Source organism: Bombyx mori, chromosome 1, assembly GCF_030269925.1.
Source record: "Bombyx mori chromosome 1, ASM3026992v2".
NCBI classification, from domain to species: Eukaryota; Metazoa; Arthropoda; class Insecta; order Lepidoptera; family Bombycidae; genus Bombyx; species Bombyx mori.
This window is the reverse complement of record NC_085107.1, coordinates 16,099,379-16,117,137: the sequence shown is the minus strand read 5'-3', so window position 1 is coordinate 16,117,137 and position 17,759 is coordinate 16,099,379. Positions and strand designations below refer to the sequence as shown.

General features: G+C 36.7%; 2 protein-coding genes across 3 annotated transcripts; one reads left to right on the top strand and one right to left on the bottom strand.

Annotated features, from left to right (window-relative positions):
- The first annotated feature begins 833 nt into the window (after window positions 1–833).
- On the top strand, window positions 834–3,061 carry LOC101735575 (uncharacterized). The gene is made up of 2 exons (XM_062670353.1): window positions 834–1,133; window positions 1,851–3,061. The coding sequence occupies exons 1-2, from the start codon at window positions 929–931 to the stop codon at window positions 2,927–2,929; spliced, it is 1,284 nt and encodes a 427-aa protein (XP_062526337.1). The 5' UTR covers window positions 834–928; the 3' UTR covers window positions 2,930–3,061.
- LOC101735714 (uncharacterized) lies at window positions 3,040–11,579 on the bottom strand. Of its 2 annotated transcripts, XM_004933106.5 has the most exons (4): window positions 11,318–11,579; window positions 5,137–5,271; window positions 4,690–4,815; window positions 3,040–3,349 (listed from the first exon to the last, which is right to left on the bottom strand). In XM_004933106.5, exons 1-4 carry the CDS (start codon window positions 11,358–11,360, stop codon window positions 3,291–3,293), a joined length of 363 nt encoding a protein of 120 aa, XP_004933163.1. In that variant the 5' UTR covers window positions 11,361–11,579; the 3' UTR covers window positions 3,040–3,290. The 2 variants fall into 2 exon arrangements, with proteins under 2 accessions (XP_004933163.1, XP_062526344.1); XM_062670360.1 differs by having other exon boundaries at window positions 3,040–4,815; window positions 11,318–11,550.
- Window positions 11,580–17,759: the final 6,180 nt, after the last annotated feature.

The following is a 17,759-nucleotide window of genomic DNA, read 5'->3' as shown; positions in this document are numbered from 1 at the left end:
TTAACGGTTATCCTTCAAACCGGACCTCATTAATGTTTTGGGGCAGAAATAAATGAGATAGTGGAACCTGTGTAGGTTTAAAATATGCCTTACCCTAATGTTTACTAGTAAATCGATTTTAGTTTGTTTTACCCCCGTATAATTGGTACGTTTTTTTAATAACAGTATCTGATTGTAGAAAGGCCCGTTTGCTTGAAATTAACTCAAGGTTTGAATTACATGGAAAGCATATTTTTAATCTTTAGATTGTGATTTTTTATTGAATCATGAGGTACCTATATAATTGTGATTGTGTTGTGTATTTTAGTTTATTTTTGTAACAATCTCTGTGAGGTACCCGCGGACAGGGCGTGCTAGTTTTAAGGGACTGCCAAGATGGTAGGGGCCAACCACTTAATGAGAGATGTAAGAGGGGCTGCCGTAGTTCAACACTGCAAACCGACAAACACCTCACCCCAAGAAGGCCTAAGGAAGTTTCTAAAGTCGTAAATAGCTCTTTTTGTTCCTTTTTTATAGATAAGAAGATAGCGGCTGATCCAGAGACATTACCGCCTAGATAATATTATTATGGTGTTGGTAGCTCTGCTGCGGGAAATAATAAAAACGTTTAGGTAACGTAAAATATATTTTCCTCGTAAATAAGTTGGAACATTTTATTGTATGAAACAATATTGTATTTAATAAATAAATATATAAAATATTGCTTTTTTATTGATTCGATAAATTAGTTTTTGATACTATTAGCTACTAGCTGCTTGTAATAGTGGTCAAGTTACCGCTGCAACAATACGAAATTATCGAATACTTCTTCTAAAATAGAAGTATTTAAACAATTGCAAGAAACACAAATGTCAGTTTTTTAAATAATAATCTCCTCAATACTTTTCACTTTGACTGCTCTAATATTTTGATTTTTATATATTTTCGAATGGAAGTAGACGCAGGTTTTTATAATCGTGAAGATGAAAAACAAGAAACATCGCAATGGCAATTAAGCTTTTCCAGTTTTCCCTTACAGCTTGAACGGAGGTCATCAAAATATAAAAACGTAAACCAGAAGCATCACGTAAATTTAGTCAAGAAGCAAGAATGGTCATCACATCGGAGGGTCGTACAGGCCACGAAATTTGAACGTTTGTCTTATTATCGCACCTATGTAGCTTCAGCAAATAAAGCGCATTATATTTGCTTGAAAAACATTCAGTTCAATTGGTTCTTCTGGTATTATATTATCAATTTGTTCTTGAAAAGTTTACCGCATTCTTACTTATATTTCTTTCTTGCGTCGTACGCCCCCGAAGAACACTTGTTTATGACTAAAATGGTGCCTATTTCTTATGGATTTCAATACACTTTTGTGATGGCGGGATTCACAGAGGTTATGGGTAGCATTGACTCTCAAATTATGTTATTTGATTATGTTATTAACGGCCTTCTGTATAGGAACCCGTGGAACAGATGTTTATCGAACCGTTATGTTAGAAAAAATATAACCATCCACTGTTATAATTTCACAGAGTTCTCTAAAAAGTTTGTGAACGAATCAGTGACTGTTGTCGAAAATTTTTATGTCGACAGCAGTGGTGAAGTTTTCCAAGTCGCACAGATAGAATTTTATCAGAATAAATCCAACCTATGGGAGACTGATATAGCAATTGTTTATTTTATAGCGATTTTATTATTGGCTGGTCTTTTTCACACACAAGTTTACAATAAATTATTTTGGAAGATCCTCAACGTAATTCAGTGGACTATAAATACAATAGATGTTTTATCGTTTATGTTTCTCTGGTATACCGAGTTTGCAGTTGATTCTCAAATTTTATCATCCAATGTAATACACAATGCAGATACCGAAAAGAAATTCGACAATTCTTTATGGGACGCAGACATTGACATGCTGGCCGAATCGACTACTGCCCCACCCGTTGTTCATGTTCTCACGGCCAGAAGTATTCAAGACATCGAACCCAACCGCGATAGTGCAATTATGATAACATCGAATGCATTTTTATACGTGTTTAGAGGTTTGTTTACGTTTAAAATCATGAGACACATTGAGAAGGTAGTTAAAGCACCCATTCACTTCATAGATTATAATCAGCACGCATGGTTCTACTTTTGGCCGATCTATTTTTCAAACTTTTATCTCGGAAATATTTATACAAATTTATTTTTTACTCTAAACTTTGTGATGGAGTTTTTGTCAATAATTGTAACGTATTTCTGTTTGATCGAAGTGATCGTGTGTCAGTGGAAATGGGCAAAGCGATGGACATTAACAGCTTTTCTGACGTGCCTTGCAATTGTAATATATTCCATAACCGCTTACAACCAGCGTCTGGTTTTTTGTTTACTCTGTAAATTTTTAGTGAGCCTCGTCGAAGTTTTAGTTATTTATTGGATGTATCCAGTGGAAAGACTCTTGGATGATATTACATTCCGATATGGATTGTCGCCGACTCGATTCCGGATTCTCAACCTACGTATCGTACCCGTGTATTACCTCTTTAAATGCTACCTGTTTATTAAATATTTCGTTCAAATAACAATCAAAGCAAACTTTGGCAATATCTTCAAGTACTACTTTTGGACGTGGTCCATTATTTTGATTCCTGTGTTATTTGGTGGACTGTACATAATTTTAGTTTACGTATTTAAATACAAGAAAAGTTGGCTATTAGTGTTTTCTCCTGATTGCTGTTGGGGTCCAAAGGATCCTATCGTCCTGTATTTAAGAAAATTGTATGATTCAAGAGTATACATACGATGCCAGGCGACAAGAATTTTGAGTCGATATTTAATATCAAAGTCGGAACCTAAAGAATATGTATTAGACATTAATTACAATGAAAGTTTGCGTACTACTGCAATCAATACTGCCACTCTCCAATCGGAAGTTGAAAAAGAAAGTAAAAAAAGCCTTTAAGATAGCAATGGAACACACTATGTCAATACAAATCAACACTTTGTCTTCGGAGACGTCTACGACAATGAAAAATAAGATAATTAGATGTTTGTTTCAAGAAAAAGACAAAGTAAATTTATTATTTATTTAAAATGTTTCATTTTTATTCATAGAATCAAAATCTTATTTTTTACATACCTAATTGTGTTTCGCAAAGTTGTGTTGGGTACAACAAATTTCAATTAACAGTAAATATTATTATATTGCGTATAATACACAATGTCAATATGAATATTATAAAAATATTGTTATGAAAAATTATTTTATTTTTCATATTTACTTTAAAAAAAAAAGAAATATTGGAATCTCATTTCAATCATTGTTAGATAACGATGCACTCATGTGGGAAGAACGTGCCTGGTATTGCTGTAGCTGGACAGACTGGAAAAGAAAAAAAAACATGTATTTATATAAAATAACGGCATAAAGTTTCGATCAAACACAATGTTTTATAGGACTGTTTTTTGAAGATTCGACCCTAAATCAATTTGAAAACAAAACTCAAGCTGTATTTTAACAATAATATGATGTTGATGGAGAAGAATCACTAGTCAGTAATTATTTTCTAAAAGACCTACCTAAATTGTCAAAACAATTGAAAAAATATTACAACGTAATCGCCATTAAATACTTATAACGTAAAATGTATTGATACATGGTCATTCAATCTAAAAGATTATGTATACTGGTATCAAAACAGATTAGGTATACTGTTTGTCAAAATACTAGCTTTATTCAGAAGATACTAGTGCTTCAGTTACTCTTACAATTTCCTTATGTAGTGTTAATATGTTCGACTTAGTTTCATTCCTAGCTCCTCCACTGACCTTTTTCAGATATTTTGAGTAGTGATAAGTGAGAATGTATGAATTAATATGAATTAGAGAAGCTTATAATTTCGGGTCGCATACAGGGCAAGCGTACCGTGAGCAGGACACCGGCCAAATGGTCAGATCTAGTAAAGGAAGCACTTGGCGGTAGTCTGTACCATGCGGTCAATGCCATCCATGATCGAACACTGAGGAGGAACGTCACATCTGGTCGCAATCCTCAGCAGTGAGGGAACGATATAGAAGAAGAAGTGAGAATGTAGGTGTAGTTAAGTCGATTGGTATGTTTGAAGTCGTCGTAGCCTAAAGGATAAGACGTCTGGTGCATTCGTATATAGCGATGCACCGTTGTTCGAATCCCATGCGGGTACAAATTTTTCTAATGAAATACGTACTCAATTCACGTTCACGATTGACTTTCACGCTGAAAGAATAACATCGTGTAATAAAAATCAAACCCGCAAAATTATAATTTGCGTAATTACTGGTGGTAGGACCTATTGTGAGTCCGCACGGGTAAGTACCACCACCCTGCCTATTTGTGCCGTGAAATAGTAATGCGTTTCGGTTTGAAGGGTGGGGCAGCCATTGTAATTATACTTGAGACCTTAGAACTGATATCTCAAGGTGGGTGGCGCATTTACGTTATAGATGTCAATAGGCTCCAGTAACCACTTAACACCAGGTGGGCTGTGAGCTCGTTCATCCATTTAAGTAGTCATAATAATAAAAAAGTTATATAGACAGGCTGTTTATTGATTGATTGAGAATTCTTGATTTAATGTGGTAGTGGTATTCACTTGTTAAAGATTAATTTGACGACTAACGGTGCGCTCATTGACATTGTATAGACCGCCAGACAGAGACAGCTTGAATAAAAAATATACTTACTTCTTTCACATCTTTTTCCATAATACCCGGTGCCTTCGCATTTACAAGTGAATCCGGGATCCTGGATTGTCTGCGTGCATATGCCACGAATGCAAGGCGTACGAGAGCATATGTTTGAACTTCTCTCTGCGGAAAATTTAAACGAACGAATATCATATTTGTTTGCTTAAAGAAGAATTTTACTACGAATCATAAAAGTATTCAGATCTTAATGTCTACTACTTTTTGGGGAGAGCAGTTAAAAACTAAAATTTAACCCCTACTATTTGTCTTCGGATATTTTACTTTGTGAGATTCAAGACGAATTAGCTTTCTCTCGGGTTATGTGAAGTAGACCCGGCACTACAGTACACTGAGTGATGAGCGAATGCGCCGCAAATCGATCTAGGCACTAAACGATATTAATGAAGTGTCAACCATAAATTTTCAAGAATGAAGTGTCCTTACCTCTTAGTGCATTCAAACAAGAACGTCTTGTCCTATAAATGTACTCAGTTTTACAACCGTAACCACAACTGCACGAGTTACCGTATATTTTGCACCCATTCTGAGCCTGATTGGGCTCACACGCCCAAACGCCCACTGTAATGAAAAAAAAAAAAATGTCTGATAAATAAATCTCATTTTAGTTTATTTGCCACCGATAAATGCGGATTTTCATGGAATTTCGCAAAAGGCTTATGGATTGCATGTAATTCGCTGAAGCCTGACAAATAGTCAATGCAATTTTATAAAAATTAGTTGCAAATATTCTATACTCTAAGAAGAAATATATGAGCCAGTGCTATGCTCGAACTTAAGAATATGTATGAATAAAATAAAACGACTCCGACCAAATTTAAGATATGTCCGTATGGCACGAACGCGCACCCGTAAAAGAGAGCGACGCTTTTTTTGGCCCACCTAACTCCCAGGAGCCTCGAGTGACTATTCTGGCTTTGCCATGGCTGGTGGGAGAGCACAGGGGCTCAGCTTGAGAGAACAGACTAACATCTGCCCTAGTAAAACTTGCTTCGGACCGGATTCGCGACCCACTGAGAAGATCCCGTGAGAAATTGTGTGGGTTGTGTTTGTAGGTTAAGTTGCATTTTGAACTCTTCATTTTCGACGGTTTCGACGGGAGCACTGAGCGGTGCTTGGAGTGCGTAAAAGCACCGAGAGTGGATCGGGAGGATCCGAAATGATATGTCTGGGGCGACACTGGTTGGGTGTTGCCCCGTCGTCTGGGTCGGGTGTGTAACTTGCGGGAGCTACGATAAGCGGGTTATCGTGCCGTGCCGCCTTTTCGTGACGTTTCATAGCTGTCTTCAGCTATTGTTTATTGGTTCTAATTCCAAATCGTTGTGCAGATCTACATTACACTCACATCCATGATACTCCGACGCGACGGCAGGAAAGACGCGCTTTCGACATTTTTTTACACCAGTAATGGAGAGGCTATGTTAGTTTAGTCAATTAACTAAACTAACAGCGTAATTTAATGATGGCCTTATTCTTCAAAACATTTTAACAAAACATACATTTAAAAATAGTTTCTAATTTCCGTATTAAGAATTACAATTAAATTCATTGAATCGTGAAGTAACACCACACTATTATAACAATACATTATAGCTTTAGGATGTTTTTATCACACTTCCGTTCCACATCAGTTTTATTTATGATTCGCAAGGATACACGACCGCTTTGTTCGTTCAATGCACTCTCTCATAATTACATGTAGATATTATTTAAGTGTACGGAGACCTTCAACTCGAAGAAGAGATAACGATTTACTGCCTAGTTCTCTTATTACATTTAATTTGACGTTGTGCGTTTTGAAAAATATATAATATGTCCATGTAGGTGGGATGTGGCGCTTTTTAAATTCATTTCGATAAATCGGTGTTCGAATCCCACAGGTGGGTACCAATTTTTATAATGAAATACGTACTTAACAGATAATCACGATTGACTTCCACGGTGAAGGATTAACATCGTGTAATAAAAATCAACTGGTGGTAGGACTTTTTGTGAGTCCGCACGGGTAGGTACCACCACCACCACCACTATTTCTGCCGTGAAGCAGTAATGCGTTTGCGGTTTGAATGTTGGGGCAGCCGTTGTAACTATACTGAGACCTTAGCAATTATATCTCAAGGTGGGTAGCGCATTTACGTTGTAAATGTCTATGTGCTCCAGTAACCGCTTAACACAAAAAAAAAAAACTTGTAGAATACCTACACAATATGTTGTAAAATATGAAGGTACAAGATATGAATACATATTTGTATTACAATCATGAATTAAAAATAAACTACATTTAGGCCACGGTTGTTGTTCTATACTTCGCAATGCGGATTAGCAATAGCAGCAATTCATAATTATTGAGTCTACCCTTACTCGTCTGCCATTTTCGAATTAAATAATAATTTAAAAAATAAGTAATCTCGTTAATTTCATTTAAAATTAACTACGTGTCTTTTGTATTTAATTTAAATCATGAAAAGTTTGATCATTCGTTCGTTCAATCGTTTATATTTGTTTAACGTATGTATGCAATGTAATTGTTATTATATTGTTTATGATAAAATAAATGGAGCTCTGGTTATCATTCTATTCTAATTCCCTATTTAGTTTAGTGTTATTGAAACTTTATGTTTACGAAATGATTCCTATTGTTATTGAATATGTTTTTGTGATGAAATCGGCTGATGAATCTTGTATTGATTTAAATTATCTTTATTGCATTGGAGAAGATTTTGTATAATTTAGTAATCAATAAATCTTGTGCAGATAAATCGTATGGAACTCAACGTGTGGATACCAAATTCCTCTGATACACCTGTAGCAGCTGTGTGATGAAATCGTATGATGAATATTGTATTGATTTAAATTATCTTTATTGCATATGGAGAAGATTTTTTCTAATTTAGTAATCAATAAATCTTGTGCAGATAAATAGTATGGAAGTCAACATGTGGATACCATATTCCTCTGATACACCTGTAGCAGCCGTGCATTCTAGTTTGAAGGTTGGGATCGCCGTTGCATTAGAATCAAATGTTCAATTTAATACAACAACGGCGGTAGACACAATGCAAAATCTCAAACAATAAAAAATTTAGAAATGAACCTTTAGAAATAGACCTTTTTTTGTAACACGTAATACAAAACCTAAAGAGTAACAACGTATCTGTAACTTTGTTAAGTACCAACCAACGTCAACGTTTTTTTTTTATATATCTTTGATGGGTTACCCAGCTCAAAGCTGTTAAGTAGTTACTGGAGCCCATAGACAACTACAACGTAAATGCGCCATCCGTCTTGAGATATAAGTTCTAAGGTCTCAACTATAGTTACAAAGGCTGCCCCACCCTTCAAGCCGAAACGCATTACTTCTTCACGGCAGGAATAGACGTGGTGGTGGTACTTACTGGTGGCAGGACCTCTTGTGAGTCCGCACAGTAATGCGTTTCGGTTTGAAAGGTGAGGCAGCCGTTGTAACTATACTGAGACCTTAGAACTTATATCTCAAAGTATGTGGCGCATTTACGTTGTAGATGTCTATGGGTTCTAGTAACCACTTAACACCAGCAGTGGGCTGTGAGCTCGCCCACACACTTAGGCAATAAAAAATAAATAAACCTACCCGCGCAGACGCACAAGAGGTACCAGTCGTACCAAGTTTATCTATGAGGGTTCAGTATACCTTGCCAGTAATACGCGAATTTAGAATAAAAACAAGTAAATCGAAGCTTTCATTGCTCAAATTACTATGATATAAAGCGTTTGCCGTTGTAATTTAGTAATTTTAAGCCAAAGATACAATTATCGGTACATACTATCAACTTTTATACGCTACTTGTGGTATCTGTTTCACAACCGTCCGATGGATAAAATGGCCGACATTGGCCTTATTACAGATGTTTTAATATGGAACCGTGGTCACATACATCTAAATTTCAATATACATCTAAATTTGTACGAGCAGTAACGCGGTACTCGCCCTCGGAATACTGTTACGAAATAGATACTAATGCCTCGTTTGCCAACTTCCTCGTCATTGTTGACATCAGTCGTTTTATACCGTCCATTATTTTCATTACGGCCATTATTTATGTGGGTAACAGGGTAGTTGTGTAATAAAGGTCGAAAGACAAGATTCATTTTTCTTAAAGATATCGCAATATTTATTAATTAAATAGTGAGTCCCGCAAACTTCTTGTCCTGAAAAAATAATCCCCGAATCGAATCACAGCGCTATCTGCGGGTTCCGATTTTACACAAATAGATGAATAGAAAATTAATTAAAAGAAAGTGATAGATGAACATAAATAAATAGATTTGTTGCAGTCATAAAGTTGATAATTAATCGAATCACTCTGAAACTAATTTTTTTTAAATATGTTTTATAATATCCATAAAACCTCAGAAAGTATCTCTTGTTGGTATTTATCCAAGTTGTCAATATGTTAGATATAAAATAACGCAATGCTATATATTATTACATTAATGATATTCTTTATTCTTTATATTCTTATGCACTATTGGCATCTGTCTGTTGGATACAGTAACGTCTTTTTTATGATACACTAGCGACCCGCCCTCGCTTCGCTTCGGAAACATTAAAACACACATGAAACCAAAAAAATAAATAAATAAAAAAATTAAAAAAGTAGTCTATGTTCATCAGGGACAATGTCGGCTTCTAATGGAAAAAGAATTTTTCAAATCGGTCCAGTAGTTTCGGAGCCTATTCGAAACAAACAAACAAACAAATCTTTCCTCTTTATAATATTAGTATAGATCAGAGAAAATTAATGCGAAAAGTACGAAGCGTTCGAAAAGCACTCACTCAAGTCTACAAAACGATTGAAACCGTTTTTAGAAATTTCAAAAGCAGTCTAGGTACTATATTTTTACTTACATTTTAATACCTAGCCTTTTGGATTTTTCTAGTAGCTTTCAGTAGTCAAATAGTCATAGCTGTATTTTACTTCAGCTGTGCATGATAAACTAGTTTTGAAATAAATCGAACGGGATACCTAGATTACTTTTTTGTTACACAAAAGTATTCAATTTAACGTAATATCAAAATAGTATCGAGTAAATTTTGACTTGTATTTTAACATGCTATTTTTAGCTTAACCCTTACCTGTCTATGTAACGGAATCTGTAATGTAATTTTGACCAACCTCAATAAATGAGACTAACATTGGCACTCGAATCAAGGATCGATAACAATAGAATAATTATTTGTTGTTTTGGCCTATATCCCAATCAGAAAATCGGGGGAAAAAATCTTAATTTAAAATTTTATTTCGGTGTAACATGAAGCGTATTTTTTATATCTTCAAATTCCCTATATTTACACATCAAACCTTCTACCTAACTGAGTTAAGATAAATATTCTGATATGTTTATCTTTGTTATAACTGAATTAGATTGTGAAAATTAAAACAAAAATAGAAGTAATTTGGTACATAAACAAACAAAAATAAAATAATATAGCCTTACTTAAAGTTTTTGTTCTATGGTTTTTTGTTCGGATAAGAGCTATGAGGATTTGGATAATTGTTCTTCAAATACTCTAGAACATTTAAATTATGGTAAATGTTCCCTGATTATTCGCCTGGTAGTTTATTTTAATGTACATTCGAGAAATTTTAATTTAGTTGTCAAAGAAAACTTTTTATTAAAATTACAATGTAAAAATTTATCCGACGCTATGATCGTTTTTTTTTAGGATGGGGAAATTGCTTTTGGTTAGATTTTTCTAGCTTCATAAGGGCGAGTGAGTGAGCTCGTTCCCAGCCGGAAGCCGGATCTAAGAAACCTATATCGGGAGGGCATCTATTACCATTTCAGTCCTCGGAAAGTTTTTAATGTATATTCGAGAAATATCAATTTAGTTATCAAAGAAAACTTTTTTTTTAAATTACATTGCGCTAGAGCTAAGAGTCCATACAAAAAGATTCCTGACACTATGATCGTTTTTTTAGGATGGACAGATTGCTTTTGGTTAGACTTTTCTAGCTTCATAAGGACGGGTGAGTGAGCTCCGTCCCAGCCGGAAGCCGGATCTAAGAAACCTATATCAAGAGGGCACCTACTACTATTTCAATCCTGGGGATGTTTTGTCTCAAGCAAAAATTGTATAACACAAAAACAGAGTACAGTAAACGCAGGATGTAATAGCGACTATAATTCAAGCTACCTCTTTGATCACATGAATCAAAGTTTAAAAAGGCTTAGATGGATTAAGTCGGTCTTTGAAAACGCTAATTGTGACTACGTAATGAGTGTAGCGTAGACTAAAAGCTTTTGCTTAGTGCTTTTAGAGTGCATTGCTATAATATATATATTTATCATCGAGAATTAAAAACAATAATTTAAATTATAATCAAACAATTATGTACATTTAATATAGAAAATATTTTTCGGTTTTAATTATTTTTAATGAAACTCTATTTACAATTTTATAATACGTTTGTCAACAAATCTAAAAATATTATTTTGAATACAAGAAAATAATTTCACTGTAATTTAAATAATGTTTTTAAGAGTCTTTTTTTTAAGCCGCACCACACGCATTCTATGTTTCATATTTCGCAATATAATATTCAAATTTAATAATGACACTTACATTGAAAGCAGGCGACAGCAGCTAAGATGCCGAGGATACGCATGTTTCTAACTGCACGGCCCTGGGTTTAATACTGGACTGATACGCATTTCCTATAAGTGAACGTCCGACGTATCGCTGTAGTCCAACTGTAGTATTATCTCTAAATTCATATGCGTACTTATTTTTAATTTAGTATGATAGTACAACGAGGTTCGGTTGACTGGCAACGACGAATAATGCGATCTACATATATTACGACGTTAATAATAGTACTCTTGATGCCTCTAGATTGCAAGAGTGGGCTAATTAAATACGGTCTCGCTATTTAGCTATTTAATTGAAAAAAATAGCAGCATTCATTGACAAAAAGTAGATTATGTTATAGTGAGCGTTGCAGTGGATACATTCATATATAAATATATGTTGAATCTTTAAATATCGACATTAGGTTCGTGTCCCGAAGTCCGCGACCCCACATATATTTTGCGTGATGATAGCTATTACAATAATTATTGAAAGAATGATTAAAATAAATGTGCCCTGTACAGATACCGCATGTGTATTTTTTAAATAATTTGGTTGTTTAGTTATTTTACGAATCGATACTATTCCTCTCGTTATATCGAATCTAACAAGGGTTTTAAAATGCCCCACCTCTAATATTAATATTTATCTCTCTCTCAATATTATTTATGTATCTATAGCATTATTTAAAATAATTACAACTACTTATCTCTTTTCTAAATGAACTCAACACTTTGCAAAGTTCAGCGTTCGTATTCTATTTGGCTAAGTTTATGTTATTCGTATTATGTTTTTTTTAAGCTTTTAATAACGAATTAGTCTGCTTTGGTCTTTTAAAAATTTTATACGAAGTAATAAGCCCTTTTCATGCAATGTATTAAAAAAAAAACTTACAAAACAGTTTTCTTCTTAGATTTTAATGAATAGAAAACATGGTTTGTAAGAAACATTGCTTATCAACATTGTAATTTAGAAGAACAGCTTCTTTGTTAAGTATGTATTTGAAATTTCATTTCAGATATTCATTATAAATTGTAATTTTATGTATTTAACTTCGATCTCATATTTCAAATTATTATTCGAAGCCGCTTAATAAGATCCATGCAAGCTAGTCTTCCTCATAATCTACACAAATAAACAAAACCTGTTTAATATTACCAAATATTTTCTTGTGATATGGTCCAACCTGGTACTTGTACACGTTACACGGAATATGTACACACTTGTATTAATGGATTGCAGCTCAATGGACAACATAAGATGATAGAGTATGCCGATGGCCTTACTAGGAGATGCATTAAATTGGCTAAAACAGAAAGCCTCTCTGATTGGCCTTCGTGTGAGCCACGAAAAGACGATGTATCTTCACACGCGTCCATAAAAAAACACAAGACGGAAGCGAGAAAACTTCAGACCAAAATCCGGTACCTTGGCTGCACTGTAACAGAGAATGACAGAGAAAATGAGATTGAAATACGTACCCAAAAAACCTTACGATGCAGTGCAGCCCTATTGGGTTATCTCTTCAAAGTTACTAAGCAGACGCACCAGCATTCGGATATACAAGACCGTAGTCAAACTATTATATGGTTGAGAAGCATTAACGTTTACATCGAAAGAAGAGGCAAACCATATCGTAACTTTTTTTTATTGCTTACATGGGTGGACGAGCTAACGGCCCACCTGGTGTTAAGTGGTTACTGGAACCCAAAGACATCTATAACGTAAATGCGCCATCCACCTTGAGACATAAGTTGTAAGGTCTCAGTATAGTTACAACGGCTACCCCTTCAAACCGAAACGCATTACTGCTTCACGTCAGAAATAGGCAGGGTGGTGGTATCTAGCCGCGCGGACTAACAATAGGTCCTACCACAAGTAATTACGCAAATTATAATTTTGCAGGTTTAATTTTTATACACGATGTTATTCCTTTACTGTGGAAGTCAATCATGAACATTTGTTGAGTACGTATTTCATCAGAAAAATTGGTACCCGCCTGAGATTCGAACACCGGTGCATCGCTCAATGCGAATGCGCCGGTGTTCGGTCTTATCACCGGAGGTCTTATCCTTTAGGCCACGACGACTACGCGAGCGAATTGAGCGAAAGGTACTGAGAAAGATACTGGGGCCAGTCCCAGATAATGTTGGTTGGCACGTTGGCATCTTTTTTGTTCTTCCAGAAGAACAAAAAATATGTTCAGAATCTTTTTGGTAAGCCAAATATTCTACGAGAGAGGAAGGCGCGGAGGTCCACGTGGCTCGGACATTTAGTGTAGGGGTTCGGGCTGTGAAGTGGGGGTACCAGAGGGACGTCGCCCCGTAGGGAGACCTAAGTACTGCTGGTCTGACGTTGTGGAAGAGGATCTACGCGGGCTCCAAGTGCCGAACTGGCATAGTGCTGCACAGCGCCGGGATGGATGGCGGCGTTCATTGTCGGAGGCCAAGACCCACTTCGGGGTCCTAGCGCCACCGGAGTAGTAGTAGTGATGTTGGAGATTCTACTAAGTTTGGTTTAGATTGCAATTCACGAAATATAGGCTTATGTTTACATTCTGTTAAATTTGTTTTGTCTTGCCTTTCTTATAGCTTGCCAAAAAGCATTACATAAAAATGTTGTAATATAATTTAAAAAAAATGTGTCTGTGCATGTCACACACGGTAGAAGTATAAAAATAATCGCAAGGGTCAACCACTCCGCAGTGCAATGGAGCTGCCGCACCCTGGGGGAACCGCCTGCATGATCCCGATGCCAGGCACGGTATCCCGATGTCTGTCCCAGGTAGGTATGATTTAGCAAGAGGAATACGAGAACGTCTATCAACTGTGTAACATCTCGTCACCGCGATTCAGGAATTGTTGAATTTACGTGCAGCGACATTTGTTGATAACAAACTAAATAGAAATAGAATCGAGTCGTGGTCGAGGCGATTGGCCAACCCCACGTGGGGGCTACGGACCGTCGAGGCGGTTTACCCGGTCTTTGATGACTGGGTGAATCGTGGCGAAGGACGTCTCACCTTTCGTCTGGTGCAGGTGCTGACCGGGCACGGATGCTTCGGGAAGTACCTGCGCCGGATAGGGGCTGAGCCGACGACGAGGTGTCACCATTGTGGACACGACCTGGACACGGCGGAGCATACGCTCGCTGTCTGCCCCGCTTGGGAGGTGCAGCGCCGTGTCGTGGTCGCAAAGATAGGACCTGACTTGTCGCTGCCTGGCGTCGTGGCGTCGATGCTTGGCAGCGATGAGTCATGGAAGGCTATGCTCGACTTCTGCGAGTGCACCATCTCGCAGAAGGAGGCGGCGGGGCGAGTGAGGGAAAGCTCTCCTCACTACGCAGAAACCCGCCGCCGCCGAGCAGGGGGTCGGGACCGGGGTCGTATCCGTGACCTGGCCCCCTAAGAGCTAGGGGTCCCACCCGTTTTGTGCGGGGAGGGACCCAGACGTGGGGTGGCGTGCTCTGCACGCTCACCCGCAATAGGAAGCCGGGTGATGGTAGACCGCGTTCCCCCGACCGCTCTGGGGGAAGGTGTAACGCGGCGCCATCAAAGCGGGCTCTCGGCCCGCTGAACGAGGGAACCGGTGGTCGTGTCGCTGGCGGCCACCGGTCCGGCGTCCGTGGGACGGTGGGATGGATGTAATGTGCTCTGCGTCAACCCTGTCCCGCCGTTTCAATAGCCCCGACTGGGCTCCGGCCCGGTCCGAGGTAGGGCGCCGGTTGTGAGCGGCAGGAGTTTTTAGTGAGGTTCAACTCCCACATACCCCACCTGCCGCGCGGGTGGGGATCCGGCGATATTCTACTGTGGAAAAAAAAAAAAAAAAAAAAAAAAAAAAAAAAAAAAAAAAAAAAAAAAATAGAAATAGAATAAAAATGGCGCGTAACGGAAGAAATTAAGATGGCGCGTAACCGAAAACCGTTACATACGTTTTTTCCTGCCTACGTCGATAAAGAAGTTTCACTTCAAAATGTTGCAGAATAAAAATGTAAAAGGCATAACAAATAACATTAAAATGTTATTTCATATTTTTCTAGCGCATGTGTAAACAATGTTTAATTTACTTGGAAACATTTTTATCACGTCAAATTATGCGTTAATGAAAATACACCGAAATGGTTCGGTCAATGTCCTCGGCTATCATATTGTGGCATTTTTTTATCTCATTTTGTTTTTATTGCGAAGTTTGATAGCAGGCATTTGATATTGATGCTGGAACAAACAGGCGTGATGATACAGTTAGATTTTTTTTGTTACTTCCTTCATTGCGAACAGTAGGCGTATTGTTATCAAGTAAAAATGAACATGAAGTAAACAAGGCGAGTATGCAACTGTAATGCCAAATAGAATGTTATCAGGATAAATTTACAGGAAACGCTGCAAACAGAAAGAAACATGTAAAACTTAAAGTAACAACGAAAATTCACTGGTGGTAGGACCTCTTGTGAGTCCGCACGGGTAGGTACCACAGCCCTGCCTATTTCTGCCGTGAAGCAGTAATGCGTTTCGGTTTGAAGGGCGGGGCAGCCGTTGTAACTATACTGAGACCTTAGAACTATATCTCAAGGTGGGTGTCGCATTTACGTTGTAGATGTCTATGGGCTCCAGTAACCACTTAACACCAGGTAGTCTGTGAGATCGTCCACCCATCTAAACAATAAAAAAATTTCAACTATCTTTAAAATTTAGATTTAATATAATTTAAAATTGATACATGAATTATTTATTTAGTTTTTTATATATAATTGAGACAAGGCTTTGCCCAGTGATGACATACGGTACTGAGACGGTAGACAGCGGCCTGGCTCTGCCCCTGGCCTGGCTGAAGTCCATGGGCGACGGTAACCACTCACCATCAGGTGGGCTGTATGCTCGTTTGCCTACAAGGGCAATTAAAAAAAAGACATGGTGATGATGAAATATAATTAAATGCACTTTTAATCATAAAACTTAGGTTTATTTAACTCCATTGGTTTTTCAAACGTCTTTCAAAACTCACTTAAACAGGAAACTAAATTTGCTTAAATTTGCTATTATTTTTAGACGCTTGAAAATTGGAAGCTTATCTGAGTTAACCATTTACTTTATTGGAACAAGTACTTTCAAGTCGATTATTTATATGGAGATTTATTTTGTTTAGTGGTGTACTTTTACTGAAGCAATTTCTTTAAGTTTTCTGAAATTGAAATAAAAATGTATTGTTTACTTTTCTTTTCATTTACATTTCTTTGGATCTGCTTATCTTAAAGGCTAATTTGATTCGACATTTTATAGATATGTTTAGTTTTTATTTATAGCATAAATGAATGACATTGCGGCCTCTTTGGTTTTATATGGTCACCGAAGTTCAGAGATATCACAAATGTGACCCACAATCTTGAGACATGAAGTCTAAGTCCCAATTGTGTTGTATAACCAGAAGAAGCAGATTTTGTGGTAACATTAATAATAATGTTACGCGCTGAGTTTGGGGATAAATAAAAATTATATTGAAATACAAATTAGAAACTGTATTAACACTTAAAACGATTAACGAACACTGTAAAAATATCAAATCACTTCTTCCGCTTCGCTACTTCTGTTTGGCTTCGAGTAGATCCGATTACTGACTTCGTGACATCCCTGCAACGCTTTTGTAGTCAATACGACATCCCTAGAATTATCGAGAAAGTTACTGACAAGTCGGCGATATGCGTTTCCGCCATTTGACAATAGATAGCGTTGTACTTCCCAAGCATTCTTGATTTTCTAATCATTTTGTTATCCGTTTCTGCTATTCGACGATAGATGGCGTTGCTCTTACCGGCGTCAAAATAATATTGTGGTAACTAATAACTGTGTGGGTTCACAGTATATGTTACCAGTAATGTATACTCAATAACCAGTGATTTTAATTAATGATAAATTAACTGTGGAAAACAGATTATTTGTAGTTGTAAATTTAGAATTAACAGGAATCCCTCTATTTTTTAGAACAGTATAGGTATAAAAATTATAAGTGACATTTTCTCACTCAAGTTCCAAAATTTTTCCGAACCCTACAAAAGCTTAATTTAATAAGTAAATCCAAACAATTAAAATTCTCCAATTTTAGGAGAAAAAAAGCTTAAAGCTTTTCGTCATGTAACATGTAAATAATGTTTTTCTGAACATAGCGCATTTGTCAAACAAATTGAGACTATGAAATATCCCGCTCATTTTATTATTAAATTAGCCTGCGCTAGTTTCCTTCAAGCTAGGGGAAACTAATTTGCTTTGGGAAATAAAAAATATACTCAGCGTATCGCTCGGAGTTTACATTGTTTTTTTTCTAGAAAATTAATCTTTGTCTCTCGTCACAGTAGACGTTACCGAGAAATTGAAATAATGTAAAAACATCAATTTTTTGTTGTTGTTTAGAGCTTGTGCTTGCTTTAGTTGACGCTCAGTTTTATA